Here is a 19,132-nt window from a genome sequence, read left to right on the forward strand (position 1 = left end):
GTTTCCCATGCTTTTAGCATTTCTCTTATTGCGCCAGAAAACTGTTGCTCTGCTACTTCCTCCTCCTCCACTAACAAACTCACCTCCATAACTTCTTGGTGTGAAACCAATGCAACTCCATAAGCTCTTCTGTGGTCAGCTCTTGAGTGTGCTCTTCCACAAGCTCATCAATATCATTGTTATCCACCACATTTGACAACGCTCTTTGTCTAAATTTTCACAAAAAGTTAAAATATTATACCATGTTATGTTCCTGTTGATTCTGCACCATATTCTCATTGCCGTGTGTCTGGCCGTTGCCGCCATTCTGGTAGACAGAATCATGGGGATCGTGGGCGGTGTTGGTGGGCTTTGGGCCGCCGCCGGCCGGGTGGGGACACACGGGGGCTGTGTTACTGTAGGAGCCCTCGCGGCTCGACGAGGAGCCCCGCACGTTGTTCCTCGCGCCCGAACCCGAACTATTCTGAATGACGAAATATACAATTTAGACTATAATTAATATAAGATAAAATATTTATTTGTAAATGTCTTGTAATTTAATAATTATCATCCATTTGTTGGCTATTTGATGGCCTCTGTGGTTGAGTGGATACGAAGTAAATTCATTCAAATTAACTTATTTAGGGTTATTTCATAATAATTTATTAATTTAAAAATAATACATAGTATGTTAGCGGCACGTTCCAAGGCGGTAGATACTTTCAGTATCTCCCTGGAATTAAGGTACTTCCCCACCTTCCTCTTCCCATCTCCTTCATCTTCCCACTACCTTCAGCATCACAACATAACTCAATTGGGGATACCATAGTCTCACTGGCTCCAGACGGTTGGGAGGAGTTTATTATTGTGACTTGTGAAAGTTGTTTCAGAGTTCAAAGCCTATATCAAACTGTATCAAAAAGGGCTAAATGTATTTTAGTTTCTTAAATCCTTTAACCCTTGGTGTACGCAAGCTAATTGCGGCGCTGTCTATAGTGCTTCAATAAAATAAGAATTTATGAATATTTATATTACGTACATAAAGAGAAATAGACATGGATAACCTAGTATTATTATACAGAGCTATTGTTTATGAAAGTTGTGTTTATTAAAAAGTACACAATCCAGGATTCAAATTCGAGTCTGCGCACACCAAGGATTAATATTTATTTATTTATTATTCATTGGCGCCCTATCAGGCTTTTACAAAGGAAATTGACAATTTATGTGTGTAAGTGTAACATAATACATGAATAATAGCTAACTATATACATAAGTTACTAACTCAGTCTAGTTTCTGCTGCCGTGCAGCTCGCACGGACAGAAATTTCGATAAACTCAGTAACCACAAACCACAGTGATACCCAGTTTAACATATTGTTGTTGCAAAAATAAAGCAGGCTGGCTGCGTTTAGTCACCAGACAGCCCGCAAAAAAATAACTCATTATGGACCGAAGTGTCCAATCATTAATTGACTCAATTAAAATTGAAATTGGAAAATGCTCATCTGTCAAAGAGGCAAAACAAAGAAGTAACATAGAACAAGATATACACCAGCTAGAGGAAATATGGTGCAAGGAAAAACTTCAACTACAAGAAAAAATAATTGAGCTACAAAATAAACTTATATTAAATGAAGAAAAACATTCAGAAAAAATTGAAAATTATTTAAGGAAAAAAAGGAATCAATTAATACAACGTACAACAAGTCAACCCTCTCAATACCTATACCAGAGGCCAAATACTCATTAATAATTGCAAGTGAAAATACTAATACAACTTCTGATGATATTCGAGACATGATAGTTAAAAAAATTAAAACATCGCATTTGGGGATTGCAGTAAATGGAGTACAAAAAGCATCAAATAAGAAACTAATCATCTCTTGCCCCAAAAATGATCACGCAAAAAAACTAACAGAAGAAATAAATATAGTCTTCAAAAATAATTTGATCGCGAAAGAATTAGAAAAAAAAAATCCTAAACTATTCATCAGAAACCTACCTATCGACCTATCAGAAGAAGAAATAATAGAATCATTAAAAACCCAAAATGATGGAATTAAAATCATCATGGATGAAAATCCGAAAAACTCAGTAAAATTAGTAAAAATGCTTAAACCAAAAGGACAAAACAATCTTACAAACTATATAGTCGAAACAAGTGGAAAACTTAGGAAATATCTCATTTCTAAAGAGAAAATTAATATTGGATACCACAGAGTGCGGGTGGAGGATGCTAATCCAATAATGCAATGCTTCCATTGCCTGAGATTTGGAAATTCAGCTGTCAACTGTTTTAATAAGGACAAGAATGCTTCGTGCCTGCACTGCGCCATGGACCATCCTTGGAAAGACTGTCCCAATAAAAACAAAGAAGAGAAATGCAAAAATTGTGATTTCCAAAACAACACTTTCAAGTCAACAAACGATACAAATCATAAAGCAAATAGCAAAAATTGTATGTATTTAAAAAAAATGATGACTATTGCCCAAGGGCGTATAAATTATGAATAGGTATGTACCTACTTTAACATTCTTAATAACTAACTTTAAAATTCTTAACGAGATTAAAAACTCAATACCAAAATTTATATTTTTGTTTCAAATACGCTTGTTTTCTGACTTTTCACACTTTTCTGACTTTTCGCACAATTTAGCTATTAATACTAAAACTTTAAAACAATTGAGAAACATTTCAATGTTATTAATCTACCATCGAAGAGATAACGATTTATCAGTAATATCCAAAAAATATTTAATTAACTATTTCTGTAAAATTTTAAGACAAAAACAAAGCATTAAAATATTAGCCTACTCTCAAAGTGTTAATGTTTGTAAAATATTATTTATACAAAACAAAATTAATATACTACATAGTATGTATCATCTTTATAATATCATCACTAGTAATATAATGCTAAGTTGTTCAATATTGTCACCAAATCTATTTCAAGTCAACCTTGATATTATCCGTGAACATATGCTGCTAATTTATAGTTTGTCATCAAAATCAAATTCATTTTTGACAATTAGTTATAACAATATTATTTCCTTATTTCTTTAAAAATGAATAATTTCTTCACTGAGGAATTAGATAAAACGCTTAATATTTCGGAATATATTTGTCATACTTTAAAAGATTGTAATAAAATCGTGGATAAAATAACAAATTCATTCTCTGTACTCCATTTAAATATCAGATCAATGAAACAAAATTTCAATGAATTTTTACTCTCAATTAATTTACTAAATCATAAACCGGACGTTATAGTTTTAACTGAAGCATTCACCAACGTATACAATAAATTTTGCATACCAGAATATACCTACTTCGCAACATCTTGTGCTATTAATAGAAATAGTGGTATTGTTGTATTTGTTAAATTTTGCCATTCAAACATCGCAGTGGAAGAAGTACCTATGCAGCGAGTTAATTGCTTAGATATTAATCTAAATGTAAATAAAATGTGTTTTAATATTATTGCAATTTACCGAACACACGGATCAAACGAGTACACATTTATGGATGAATTGAGAAGCATTATCTTATCAAAAAAAAATAAACAGAACATAACAATAATCGGCGATTTCAACATAGATGTTTCAAACGAAAATAGTAACAGAATAAAAACTGAATTTATCAATTATATGACGGAAATGAATTTCATATTGTGTATAAATTTTTTTTTTTTTTTTTTTTAATTTTAGCGACTATATAAGATAATTGTTACATACAAAATATAATGGTGAAATTAAGTATAAAATATTGTATTTCTTAGTCCTCCTCACTAGGGGGTCCTGTGCCGAGGCGGACTAAAGTTATTTAAATATGGTTTATTTGTCTTCTATGTCGTTTTTAGTGTCTTCTATGTCGTTTTTAGTGTCTTCTATATCGTTTTTAGTGTTTTCATTAGGGTTTTTTCATTGACCTCTTTCAGCCATATTTTTATTAATGATTTGTATTCATTAGGATTTTTTATTAGTTTTATGTCTTGGGGAAGGATGTTATGGAGTTTTGTTGCAAAGTATGTATAGTTTCTTTGTCCGAATGTGGTTTTATAACTTGGAATATTTTTTATATCATTTTTGTTCGATCTAGTGTTATGCATACACAGTCTAGTAGAGGATTTGTTATTTTTGAAGAGCTTCAATAATATATTTTTGGCATATATTTGCTGTACATTTGGTACGTCAAAGGAATTGAATATTTCAATTGAAGGCGTTCTAATTGGTACTTTCAATATGGTCTTTATGATTCCTTTTTGAATCGTATTCAGGTTGTGTAGGTACGTATGTGTAGCAGATCCCCATCCTATGATTCCATATTCAATTCGAGAATGACATAATAAATATACTAGAGAAATTACGGGTCAACGTCCATCTTGTATCGATCACATATGGAGTAACACTAAAGATACCGACAAATTACACACGATAATATTAAAAAATAATATTACTGATCATCACACTTGCATCTATATACAAAAACTTAATATTAATAATCATATTGATTTAAAATGCAATACTTTTACAAAAAATTCACTAAACCATCATAAATTAAACCTAAAAATAAAAACAGAAACATGGCGTTCCGTATTAGAATCAACATGTGCTGAAACATGCGCAAATATTTTTGATAATATACTATGCAATTATATTACAGCATCAACAGATATTAAAACCATAAAAATTAAATCAAAATTCAAAAAAATAAAACCATGGATTTCACATGGCTTAATCGTGTCTATTAGAAAAAAAGAAGAGTTATATCGCTTGACAAAGAAATTTCATTTAGATAAAAAAATATACACAGATTATAAAAAATTTAGGAACAAATTAACCTGTTTACTAAAAACAACTAAAGAGAACTTTTACAAAAATGAAATTTATGTGGCTAAACAAAATGTAAAACATATATGGAAAACAATAAATGAAATAAATAGTAGAAAAAACAAAAAAACTCAAATTAAAAAAATTAATATCGGAAAAAATTCTATTAATGCCCTAATGGAACCGACAAAATGTGCTAATGCCTTCAATAAATATTTCGCTAACGTCGGACAAAATTTAGCTACACGAATCGATGAAAATTATAAAATAGATAATTTCGAAAAGGACTGTCACAAACAAAATAATCTGTCAGTTTTCAAACCGGTAACAACAGATGACATAAAAAATATTATTAGTGAATTAAAAGGTGCATCTGCACCAGGGTTTGATGGAGTCACAGTAGAAATATTGAAAAATTATAATGAATTATTAAGCATTCCAATTACACACATTATAAATATTAGTTTAAATAGTGGAATATTCCCCTCCGTTTATAAAAAATCTATTGTAACACCCGTTTTTAAATCTGGCAGCCCTGAAGAAATATCAAATTATCGACCCATATCTGTTGTCTCAAACATTGCAAAAATTTTCGAAAAGATCGTAAAAAAGCAACTTTTATACTATATTGAAAACAATAAAATAATTAGTCCTAGCCAATTTGGATTTAGAGAGAAACTAGGCACTCATGATGCCATTGCAGAACTAACTTCAACTATATACCGTGCATTAGATAAAAAAAATAAATGCCTTGGCATTTTCATTGATTTACGTAAGGCTTTTGATAGTATCTCCCATACAAAACTAATTAATAAATTAAATGATATCGGTATTATTGGTAAGGTAAGGTATTGGCTGCAAAGCCATCTAAGAAAAAAAGTAAAAGAAACCAAAAAGTAAAATTAAATAACTCACTTAGCGTAGATGAAACTTTAGAATTTGGAATTCCCCAAGGGACTGTTATTGGACCAATTTTATTTATAATTTACGTTAACCATATGTTTAAATTATCACTTAATGGTAAACTTATATCCTTTGCTGACGACACTGCAATAATTATCGAAAAAAAGACATGGATCGAAATTACCAATGCAGCGAATCAGGATATGAAGGTTATAAAAAATTGGTTCGATGGCAATTTATTATCACTTAACACAGAAAAAACATATTGTATTCCTTTCACTCTACAAGAAGATGTGCCAAATAACCTAATTAACATAACAATTCATTCTAAAAATTGTGTAAATGACGGTACATGTAATACGGACTGCGCGAAACTAAATCATAAATCCAATATAAAATATCTTGGTATCTAGATAAAAATGTTAAATGGAAAGACCATATTAATCTCACTGTTGAAAGAATAAGAAAACTTATCTATATTTTCTATAATATACAAAATATTTTAAATAAGAAAACTATCAAAATTGTTTATTATGCATTAATTCAGTCCTTATTGCAGTACGGGATTATTGGGTGGGGAGGGGCTTTTAAGGCTTCTTTACAGCCAATAATTACAATTCAAAGAATAATTATAAAAATCATCCTTAGAAAACCATATGACTCCCTACTTTAGAGATATTTCAGGAATTCAATGTACCATCTATAACAGAATTGTATAAGAGAATCGCTTTATATCAAATTTATAAAGAATATTTTATTTATAAAATGCACCCCTCAGATAGCATAAGCAATAGATTCAAAACTAATGGCTTAATAGCCATTCCTATGCTTAGAACGACCACGGCTCAGCACCACTATTCATATTTAGGTGTGAGATGGTACAATATATTATTGTCCAAAAATAAAATTAGTGTAACCGAAACTGTGAATTATGAACAATTCAAAAAGTTAATTAAGTCCCTCAAATTGGATAATGATATATTGTACCCCTAATTTTCTTACACTTACTCAATCTGTAAAAAATATATATTAATTTGATTGTCTTTAAAAAAAAACTATTTTTCAAAAATTTTCTTGATATATTGTACCCTTAATTTCCTCACGCTTACTTAATCTGTAAAAAGATGTATTATTTTAATTATCTTTAAAAAAACAATTTTCTAATTTGTGTACCCATGTTAATATTATGTTTGTATTTATTTCAAAAGTTTTTGATTATTGTTTAAAAAATCATTAGAACTAAATGTAAAGACTCCTCCCATAAACACGAGCTCCTGGAGCTCAACTTATGGAGAAATAGAATAATAACGAAAAAATTATTTATAAGTCTGCATATTGTAATCATTTATAATGTTAAATAATAAATAAAAAAAATAAAAAAAATATAACAAACAATTGACCAGTTATAAGTAGCCGAGTAAAAAAATGGATCAGGTTCCCACGCAGGTGTGGTGGGTTCAATTCCGCCGCTACCTAAGTCCTCCATCATTGTACAAGCCACATCTTCCTCTTGTAATGATGGTAGTAGGAGTTTTTCAAATATTTTCAGGTTATTTGTGATCTGGGAATGTTGATCTTGCTCATACCATATTCTGATTAGAGTTTGGCGTGGTGGGGTTCACTATCATGATAGCCGTGTGACTGGTGTGGGGGCTGTGTCCCCCTAGGATGCTGCCGTAGGGGGCGCTTTCCTCGGCACTGTCCAGCAGGTCGCGCTGGCGGAGCACCAGAGTGCGGGGCTGCGGGCGGACTGGCACGAACCTGCTGCCGCCTTCGTGAGTCGTGGAAGAATCTAGGTGGATACATTGATTAGACCACAATAATAGGTGGAGACACGTCAACATAATGCATGCATCATTTTGTTATGTGAATACAGCACAACAGTCCACACTGCTCCCAACCATCTGGAGACAGTGGAATTACAGCATCCCAATGGATAGTGAGCAGAGGAAGGAGAAGGGTAGAGGAAGGTGGGAAAGTACTTGGCTATTCAGATTTAGTCACCAAACAAGGCCAAAAGCCAGTTCAAGCAAAGTATCTATTCTGATTGGTGGTCTTTCTCCAGGGCAATACTGGGCATAGCATCCACTCTGCATAAATATTTAAAGTTTTTTTTTATGTGAATACTGCACATGAGTCATGTCTTCAAAAAATTTCATACCAATTTAAAGAAACATTTTGAAAACTTTTTTTAAAGCTTTTTCTTCCTCACTCCTTCCCCTCCCCAGTACTTTCAGCCCCACAACACACTACAACTGGGGATGCCATATTCTCACTGGTTACAGGCAGTTCAAAGAACCGGACCTCATGTCCAAATTATGTTTCTAGTCTTCTCTTATATAAATCGAAAGCAAAATTTCCTGTAAAATCATAATATTTGTAAGTAGGTACTTAAATACCTACCTACTTAATTAATAATCAATTCACAGTCTATCAATATTTTTTCCATGCAGTGTCAATTAACAATAAACAAATTTAAAGTAGACAAAGAGAACTGCAACGTTCAATACAAAATTAGGTAAGTTGCTGAATTCCGCCTCAACATGCAATTAAAAAAAAAATAACACTAGATTTCAACTTACTTACTACTGGGAATAACTATTTAAGTCAGTGGAGATGTAAAACATAAACAAAATAGGTTTTTAGGTTGGTTAGTTTTTAGATTCTCACGGCCAAAAGCATTTTTGTTGTTTGTTTTTGGGGTGTTATGCTGTGTTGCGCTAACTCCTTCTTTAGCCGACGTTTCGGACAGCGTTGCAGTGTCCATCATCAGGGCAGATCCGGTAGATCCGAAGATGTGTCACATCACACATCTTCGGATCTACCGGATCTGCCCTGATGATGGACACTGCAACGCTGTCCGAAACGTCGGCTAAAGAAGGAGTTAGCGCAACACGGCATAACACCCCAAAAACAAACAACAAAAAAGGTTTTTAGGTTGTAAATTTTTTGGTTATTTTAATAATTTATGCGTATTTCCTAACCTTCAAACATAACTTCGATTGAGAAAAAATGGAATGCAATGCATCTTTTACCATCTCCCCAGACATAAACTAAGTTGAAACCAAGTGCTGTTATTAATTTTTTTGCATAATAAGCGTGAGGCGGAATTCGGAAACTTTATTCAAAATTATTCCAAGTACAATCTACTTGTAAATAATTCAGTTAACATAATATGGTTGTAATACAAAATGTAATACTAATACACTATTTTATACATGTGATAACATTAATTGAGTAATCATGGGAAATATTATATAGACTTGAATACCAACCTAATTCAGCGAAATCATTGTCTGTTGGTATGTTGGTCGGCTTGCGGGATTTGTTCTGTGATGATCTCGTATTATGTTCGGATACTGACAGCCAATCCACAGATGTCTGTTATTGGAAATACAATGTTATTAAACACCCAATTATAAACACAATGTTGCTGAGAGCAGAATGTGAATCATTCATGTGAATTTATGTAAATGTGTTATGGCGAGACACTTGATATACCTATTAATAACAACATTCACAAAATATTTTAACACGTAGGAAGACACGTAATTGTAATTTGTCAAACAAATTGCTAACACGAATAAGAACAGAACTTAACACTGAGAACATATCTCAGGGTGAGCAATTTTGTTAAAAATACAAGTTGGGAGTATTTATAAATTACTGTCATTGTGAAATCCACCATATCTAAGGCTTCTTTTTAACAACATTTTATCAAATACCGTACCTTCAAGAAGGTCCTTTTTATATCAAAATGGTAACTTCGAATTCTAGAACCTGGCCATAGTTACACTGTGTTCTATGCACTGCCTACTAATTTTGGAACATCGTAAGCAAACTTATCTAAATTTAGAAGTCTCGTGTGGCAAAAGCGTGTAAGAGAGTTTGGCATTAAGTCAGCAAAATTCAAACAGTTACCGCCTTTTCAATCTGATATACAAATTGCACCGGTGGAATATGAATTGCACACAATTATACGAAATGCCACCACTGCAAGTTCAGTATGCAATTTTGATGATTCTAAAGTGTCTACAAATATTTTGCTTACCGTCATAATATTTGTAGAGTGAATATCTCTACGGGTAGGTGTGACAACTTCTTGAGGAACATTGGAATTATTTCGAGCCTTTGTTTTAGGCACCGTGCCTGTTTGGCGATCGCTCCCTCCAGAGGCCATAATCGTTTTCAGAATGTAGCTGTAACATGTAACACCCAATTATACATTTTCCTTCATAAACGGATGAAAAAATGTTATTCCATATATGCCGCACTTCCGATTAGACAAAAATGCCACTTTAAACGGTGGTTATAGTTTCCGTAAATATTTTTTACACATGTCCAGCGCAAATTGAAAAGCCACACAAAATCATCATAGAATTCCAACTGTCAAGCTAAAATGAAAATGATCAAAATAAGATCAAAATAGTTGCCTTATATAGAAGTATTATAATTTACTCCGGTAAGCAGGTACCCCTTTCAGGTGAAAGTTTTTTTTTTTTTAGGTACTATTTTTGCAAAAAAATATATTGTCATACGAAAAAGGTATGGTACATGGTTAATAAGCACATTGAAAAAAATACTTTGTCTCAGTTAGATAATTATGAGAAGTAAGTATTTCAGTTTCCGGGAATGGAAAACAAGGCATTTTAATGTTTACGATTGTGCACTTGGCGGCCATTGTTATTGCTGGGAATGTTTTAAGGTTAGTATTATTTCTTCGCTTATTTAACCAAAAACATAAATCTTAGAATTAAAAATTGCTTTTTCATTTGTTTTTTTTTTTTTAATTAACAACCTCTATTTAAAATTGTTATGTCAAAACATGGCGCAGAGAAAAGACAGAAGATCAGGTTATGCGTTTTTTTAACATAATAGCTATTGAAATTTATTATTTTCCATTTTCGGTTACTGAAAAACTTGTTTCTCATTGTTATCTAATAAATCGTTTTTTTTTAATAAAAATTAATCGTGCCTTATGATCGTTTTAGACCACACCTTTTTTCATCCAGTTTGTCTAATACCCCTTTCTCTCAGGGCGATTTTAGTTGATCAAGTCGGAGTTGAATGACACTTGAAAGCTAATCGACAAGTGTGAACAGCCTTTTATCAGAGTTGATCAAGTTTTTAGTTGCACGACAAAAATTGAAAGCCCGTCTACTTTTGTTGTTCAAGTATGAGTCATCGTTCGATTTTCCCGCCGAATCGAAACGTGTGAACATATGTTTCAAGTCGCTTGCGATTTTTATTTCCCTTCCGGTCATGAAAAAATGTATTAAGTGGTCGGATGACATGATGTTTAGATTTATCGATCTATATCAAAGCCATCCCTGTATTTGGGATCAATAGCAAGAATTTTACAAAAATAAGAATGCCCGTGACACTCCAATTAATAATATTATTTTTGTAATGTCACTGTAACTTAGTAGTTATTATTATTAAATAACAAATATCTGAATGTTTCAAAAAATTATATTTTTTTTACCTTCATAACAAATTTTAGGGCATCAACTACTGCAACGAACACTTCTTTTATAAACAATCATATCGTATTTTTTGGAACTCCGTGCATACATCAGACCTGAAGAAGAATCCCCCGTTGAATTTGTAACTTAGTTTTTGCTGGGACAGCCGCGCGCCTGTGTCCTGTTTTTGGATATTTTCTTGAATCTTAGACAACAGTACATCAAATTGTTCTTCCAAAGTTCGTAAATGATTGCGATAGCCTTCGGTATCTTCTAACGCCGTATAATTAAATCCTTATATTCCATTTTTTAGCCCACATAAGAAGGTTTTTGTGCTTTTTCATATTCTAAAGTTCGTTCCGTAAAAGGTCCGAAATCATAGGGACGCGCGCAGCAATAACTTCGCTTGACGCCATCTTGATTAACAAAATCGGTTCGAGCACTGCCATCTCTATAGAAGGCCGTGCTGTAGAAAACCAACTGACATTCAAAGAGTCCTGTTTTTGGGACTTCGTGGTAGCTTTTTTCTATGCGCCAGTATGGATTTTGTAGGCGTCTGGAAAGTGTGTGCAACTGGAACTGATTGAAGTAGTTATTTTACATTTTACATCACGTTTCTGCAATATTTATACTTCATTTTTGTAAAACAATACGTTGGTGGTTATATACGATCGTCAAGGTAAGACATTTTAAATATATTTACAATTTGAACGTAGTAAATGATGTTTTCAATAACTTTCATAATGGCGGATGACGCTTAGCTTTGGATCTGTACAGATTATCATTAGAAATGGTGTAATTTACTAGATAATATAATATAATCTACATAATAGTACTATGTAATAACATGTGTAGAGCTTTCTGAGAGAATAATAGGGCAATTCATAAGCCGCCACGTTTTTAGTAGGCACTTGGAAATGATACTTCGTTTCAACTCGATTGTTGATTTGTTTTCAAAGTGAAATTTGATTTGTTTTGAAAATACGTAATATATTTACTAATGGATATTATTTTCAGATGCCTCATAAGTGCTGTGTTCCCGGATGCAAAGCAAATTACACCAGTTCTCTGAAGAAGGAAGGAGCGGTTACCATCTTCAAATTTCCAGCAGAGGAAGAACGCAGACAGTCATGGATCAGGGCCATTCCTCGCAAACATTGGATTCCAGGTGCTTTCGCTGCCATTTGCATCAATCATTTTGACAAAAAGGATATTATATCGCACCCTAAAAAACCAAAATTGGCCATCGGATCTACACCAAGTATTTTTAAAGGTTTGCCAAGTTATTTAACAAAGAAAAAGGCACTGGATAGAGTGAATCCCGAAAATATGAAGTTAAAAATAAAACACCGACACGAGGAAGAAGTTGAACTTTTCTTTCAAAGTGACACAATAGTGAATTATAGTGATTTTGTTATAAATATGCAAATAAAAATTAAACTCGGTGAGTGGAATGTAAAAACTATAAATGACATAACATATTTATACGCCACAAACTTTGATAATGTAGATAAACATTTATATTTAAGTTCTCAAGTTGTAGTTGACCATAATCTGAATATCAAAGTATTTGTCGGAACAAATGAACTTTCTCATAGTGAATTGAAGTGATTATTCCCCAAAACTATGATATTGAGTTTATGGTCACAATTAGAAAATTTGTTGGTACGATATCATAATATTAATATAGATGACAATGTTAATTATGAAGACAAGAGTCAGAATACTGTAAATAATCATTTATTAAAAGCTCATATTTATTTAAAGTCCGCACTAGACGCTGCCAGTAGTCTTGAATATGAATTTAAAAACTCTTTAGAACTACTTTTAGATCAGGTTAGTTTATTAACATCAAAAAGGAGACGATATGGTACTACCACTTTAATCTTTGCTTTCATGATTTACTCGAGGTCTCCTACATGTTACAGATTAATTAAAAATGCAAAACAATCGTATCTCTTCAAATAAAAAAAGTAATACAAGAAAACTTATAACATATTGTAATTAGTTAATATTATAGTTAGGACGGGTTGTTTCGGAGAATTTGAACAATTCATCAAATTTCAACGTTCATTTTCGGGTTCTGTGAAAGTCCTATTCAAGTTCTGTTATTATATCTTTGTAGGCTAGTTGTTTGACAAAACTGAAATAAATACAGAACTTGAAAAAATCTTTCACAAAACTTGAAAATGAACGTTGAAATTTGATGAATTGTTCAAATTCTCCGAAACAACCCGTCCTTAGTGTTCATCTTTATTTTTTATCAATATTATTGTTGATTTGAAAGATATAGCAGTTGATCTATTTTGCTTACTTAATAATTTATATTCTATGTTACCTACTTTTGTAACATTTTATGTAACCTGTGTTTTGTTTCTTTATTTTTATGGACTCGGAATTTGTATGGTGGGTCCCCTCCAATGTTCCTATCCATATATTATAATACAAATATTGAAAATAATTGTATTGTGTATAATGTAATAAAATATATACTTGTACAAAAAATTCTTTTACTATTTATCCATGAAATTCTAAAATACGAAAATGGTCATCGTGTAAAGTGAGTAATTTATTTATGGTGTAAAGCGAAAATTTCCCGAATAGGTCCTGATTTGGGAATCGGTATGAAAAAAGTATCGTCTAAAGTCTTCGGATGTGAAGGCCAATTTTTTATCCAAACAATTAGGATAAAATTAAATAAAGAAAAAAATAATTTTTTTGAATAGAAATAAATTTATTATATAATAAATATAAATAAAAATTTTGGAACGATAAAAAATTCATTCCACTGTATTAAAAACGGCGAGCAGAGCAGCAACTTCTTCATGACCTGAAACGGTTTGAAAGGGAGATATGTAAATACGAATTTTATTGGGACCCCGCTAATATAAAAAAAATTAAAACAATTAAGCAAAAATGGTAAACATATGAAAGCACGACTCGTTGCCAAAATTTCTCGACAAATGCTTTAGTTTCAGTAAATTTTTTCAGGCCTATAACATATTAAATAAGAAAACAAAATGTGTTTTTAATAGTTTTCAGAGCTTACTTTGCGATTTTTCTCTATCGAGGGAATTTCATATAATTAACGTTTCAGTATAACAAATGTATAGATATTACATATATTAAAAAATAACATATATTTAAATTATAACTTAAAGAGTTATAAATTGGAAACTTGTTATATATCGATAGAAAATGGGAATGCGGGCGCTTAACCCTTAAATGCATGATTTATTTATTTTTCTGGAAAAAATATATTTTGTAGATATTTACATGCATATAATCAAGAAATACAAATATAGGGCAGGACGACGCAAGAAGATGCAGGAAGAGATTAGGAGAGCCAAGAAGAGTCAATAAAAAGCACATATTAATTCCTATGTCTGTGGTTGATTTATTCTGTAAAATATTATTGAATAACACATTTATGTTCAGATGAAGTTTGTTAAGAGAACACCAATTAATTAACCTGTTCAAATTATTTTGTAGACAGATACAATCTTCAGCGCTTTTGATTATTTTAAATATTTTTAGATCATCTGCGAAAAGTAACGCAATAATATCTTCATCAAATATATTTACAATATCATTTATAAACAGTAAGAATAGTATATAATAATTAGTTAAGGTTTATTTTTTTTTATGCTTCCGATTTTGTTGACGGGGTTAAATCTTCCCCATAGGAAAAACTAAACCCTTCCACTCACTTTTCCACAAATGATCATCTAGTCAATCAACATTATGTAAGTGCATTATATAAGCAAAATAAATACAAAACAATACAAGAACAACACGTCAACTCACAAGAGATCAAATGGCAAAATAATTCACCGACTCCAGATATTTTCATATCGCTCGGTCTGTTAGTATAGTTTTATCATAATATATTTTATAAAATTCGTTTTCTAAAAATTTTATCATAATATATTTTATAAAATTCGTTTTCTAAAAATAAATAATAAAAATAATAATAATTCGTTTTCTAAATTTTTTTTTATTAAATATCAAAATAATATACAAAAATCAAAAAGTCCCAATAAACTACTTTAAAGTAGTTTGTCATTGGGTGCTTTTACATATATATTATATATAATAATATTATCATTTACAACTCAACACACCTTAAGTGATATAAAGTCAAGCGATGAAAAAAACTAACATAAACCTTAACTAATTTTTTTTCACTTTTCAATAAAGGTTTGTTAAATTGTCATTTTGACGAGTTATACGGTATAACCAAAAAATGTGTATTGCATTTTGTCTCCAGTGACATTTTACAGTGTAATATTCTTTAGCATTTGGAAAGATCAAATAAAAAACTTTTTTAATAATAATTATAATGCTCTGGCCAGGGCTTTTTAAGTCCATATTTAATCGCTTAAATATAGAAATAGAGAAGATGATAGATAACAACACGGCACATTAAATTTTAAGAAACTATGTTTTTACTTATAGAAAAAAAAAGTACTGCATTTTTACTTACCAACAGCGATGAATAAATGGAAGCGCAAAATTTTACATTAATTTTTTTTGTTTATAATAATTTTTGATAAGCCGAATTCAGAAAACATGGTATGAAAATTCATTCCAGTTGACCAGCATATGGGGGAGACGGGCAAGGAACTAAGGTTGGGTTAGGTTAGGTTAGGAGAGCTGATATGAAAATGAATGTTACCATTCCTTCTGGCCAGGATGTAGGGGGAGACAGAACAGGACCTGGGATTTGGGTCTGCCCCATGCTCTAGTAACCACTGCACCAGCCGGTGGTTGCCAGCGCGGGCGGCGAGGTGCAGAGTGGAGTAGTCTATGTTATGTTGCTCGTTTACTTTACAACCTTCAAAAGATAACAAACTAAAGGGTATGGAAAATAATTTGAATTACTACAAACATAAAACAATGGTTCCATGATAACTGAACACATTTAATAATAATAAGAATTTATTCCAGAATGTATGCAGGGGTAGTGCAATGCAATACATTCCATATTTGAAATAATATACAAAATAAGTAATAAAAATAATAATAAGGGAGGTAATAACATAGGTGATTCAGACAGGCACAAAATGCGGAATTTAAGTGAAAAAATATAAACACAAAAATGAGTGTGAACAGCCGTTTATGGGGGATATTTGCACATATCCCGTCTAAAGAGGGCCATCAGAGGGGACTCCATACAGGCAACCATGGCAGTGATGATTCTGTTACTTGATTGGCGTAGTCTGTGCCATAAGCTTCCCATTTGATGGCGGAGAAGCGCTCTGAAAGAGTGTACTCGTCCCTCCAGGAACATTTCCGTGGCGCTGCAGTATCTCGGTAGGCTGAATAGTTGGCGATAAGCATTATTGTAGGCGACTTTTAGCTTATGCCATTGGGATGCAGTGAAATCCACCCACAGTTCTGACGTGTACAACGAAGTGCAAAATGCGTTGAAAAGTATATTTTTCACGTTTGTACTGCAAAAGTGAAAACACCTTGACAGCATACCTGCTCTAACGGATATCGCTCTTCTTTGCCTTTCCATATCCTCGATGTCTTTCAGGTCGTCTGTGATAACATGTCCCAGGTATTTGACGCTACGACTAACATCCATTTTCCTTCCATCTAGCCATACTGAAGGTGTTAGCATGTTTTCGTTTTTGCATTTGAAAACCATAACTATTGATTTGGACGTATTATATACCAGGTTATGATTTTATGGAAAATCTTCGCACATTTGGAGTAGTTTCATCAGTGCCCTAAGTCAGTGTTCCGCAAAGTGTGCTCCGCGGCACACTGGTGTGCGGTGGCCATTTGTAAGTGTGCCGCGAGTCCCGCGTCACTTCTCACAAAGTGCTCTGTAAATCGGTCTATACTTTTCTGTGCGGCGCGGCGGCCGGAGGTGACGTGGGTGGGACTCGATCGCTGCGAAGTGGCCGTGTGCTACGCCGCTACGCTACATTATCACGTGTGCTACACTACATAAATGGGGTGCTATTGCTACATTATCACGTGATTGCGCACGAGCTATCGGGGTGCATGCGCGTGACAACATAACATTACGAATTACGACGGCAACGTTACGCCCGCTTGTTTAGTAGTCATTCGTTAATGCTAGTGTTTGGTTGTGTCGTCGCGAACTTTAATGAATTTTTTAATTGCAAAAAAATATCCCATATTACGTGTTTATAATGGATAAATTCGTTAAACGTACCGCAAGTTTGTCAAGTGAAACTAATGATTCCCAAGAAGAAGCAGAGTGAAAAAAGAAAAAACCTAAGCTTTTTGATCGGAAATACGATGAGAGCTATGTGCGTTATGGCTTTATATATTGCGGTGGCGAATCGTGCCCAATCCCAAAATGTCTTGTTTGTGGAGAAACTTTGGCTAATAATTCGATGGTGCCAAGTAAACTTTCACGACATTTAACAACTAAACACCCATCGGTGGCTCACAAAGATAAAGCCTTCTTTCAACGTATGAAAGACCAGTCTAAGAAACGGGTAACTCTCATGAGTTCGTCTTTCAATACATCAAGCAAAGCGCAAAAAGCAAGCTACGTGATCGCTAATATGCTGGTTAAATCGAAGAAACCTCATTCTCTCGCTGATACTTTAATTTTACCTGTCTGCAAAGAAATTGTCAAAATTATGATTAGCAAAGAAGCCGCTAACAAAATCGAAAAAATACCTGCGTCAGCAGATACGATCTCACGTCGCATTAATGAAATATCCACCGACATTCAATCAACGTTAATTGAAAAATTAAGGCTAAGTGGAGTTTTCGCGCTACAAGTCGACGAGTCTACTGATATCAGTGGTTACGCGCATCTCATCACAAATGTGAGGTACACGGATGGATATGAAATAAAAGAGGAGTTTTTTTTGTCTGCCACTACCTGGTTATACCACCGGAGAAGAAATATTCAGAGTAACAAACCAGTACTTCAGTGAACATAATTTGGAATGGCGCAACTGCTTAAGCATTTGCACAGACGGAGCAGCAGCTATACAGGAAAAAATAGGGGATTTATAACCAGGGCTTTTGAAAAAATCCTAATATTAAAAATTTACATTGCTTTTTACATAGAGAGGCACTGATGACGAAGTCTCTGCCTGATGAATTGTTGTCTGTCTTACAAGAAGTCATCAAAATTGTCAATTACATCAAGTCACGACCGCTTAACTCTCGTCTGTTTAATGCATTGTGTCAGGAAATGGGAGCAGATCATCAGTCACTTCTGTTTCATACAGAAGTACGATGGCTTACTCGCGGAAAAGTGCTTTCTCGGATTTACGAGCTGAAAAATGAGACCCAGACATTTCAAGAAACCCAGGGTTCAGACTTTGCTTCTCTATTTAAAAAAGAAGAATGGGTAGCAAAACTTGCATATCTGGCGGACATATTCGCTCAATTAAATGAGCTGAACAAAAAAATGCAAGGAAGAAATTGTAACATTTTAGCTGCTATGGATCAGCCACGCTACCAATGGTAGTAACGAAATGTTTCCAAATGTCATGGCTGCCGATTCAGAAAAAAAAGTGCAGGCTTTGATAGAGAGTGTGACCTGCAACCTATGGACTGGAAAAGAAATCCATTTTCGGAAAACATTTCCCTTGGACATTTACCAATAAACGAGCAGGAAGAATTCATGGAGCTTAAAACTGATCGGACACTAAAATTAAAATTTTCTGAAACAGAGTTAGCACATTTTTGGCTCCACGTAAAAAATGAGTATCCACTGCTGTCAAAGCGAGCTATTGCAATTCTATTACCATTTGCCACGACCTATTTATGCGAATTGGGGTTTTCAACTCTCACAACGATAAAGTAAAAAAAAAGAGAACGCCTGAGGACGATCGACGAAGAGATGCGAGCAGCTTTATCAACGATTGTTCCAAATTTTGATCGTCTGTGTTCAGTTAAACAGGCTCACATTTCGCATTAAACATCTTTTCATGTTATATTGATTT

At 33.1% G+C, this 19,132-nt stretch overlaps 1 protein-coding gene across 1 annotated transcript in view; it reads right to left on the reverse strand.

Annotated features, from left to right (window-relative positions):
* LOC149408830 (uncharacterized) overlaps positions 1 to 10,088 on the reverse strand; it is a 48,118-nt gene extending 38,030 nt beyond the window's left edge. Inside the window, 4 exon segments of the mRNA XM_089650393.1 lie at positions 242 to 463; positions 7,302 to 7,507; positions 8,991 to 9,096; positions 9,767 to 10,088. Coding sequence (XP_089506519.1) covers positions 242 to 463; positions 7,302 to 7,507; positions 8,991 to 9,096; positions 9,767 to 9,895 — 663 coding nt within the window. The 5' untranslated portion in view covers positions 9,896 to 10,088.
* Positions 10,089 to 19,132: the final 9,044 nt, after the last annotated feature.

The sequence above is a fragment of the Hesperophylax consimilis genome, unplaced genomic scaffold, assembly GCF_061612785.1.
Source record: "Hesperophylax consimilis isolate HC1 unplaced genomic scaffold, BYU_Hcon_1.0 scaffold_53, whole genome shotgun sequence".
Classification (NCBI taxonomy): domain Eukaryota; kingdom Metazoa; phylum Arthropoda; class Insecta; order Trichoptera; family Limnephilidae; genus Hesperophylax; species Hesperophylax consimilis.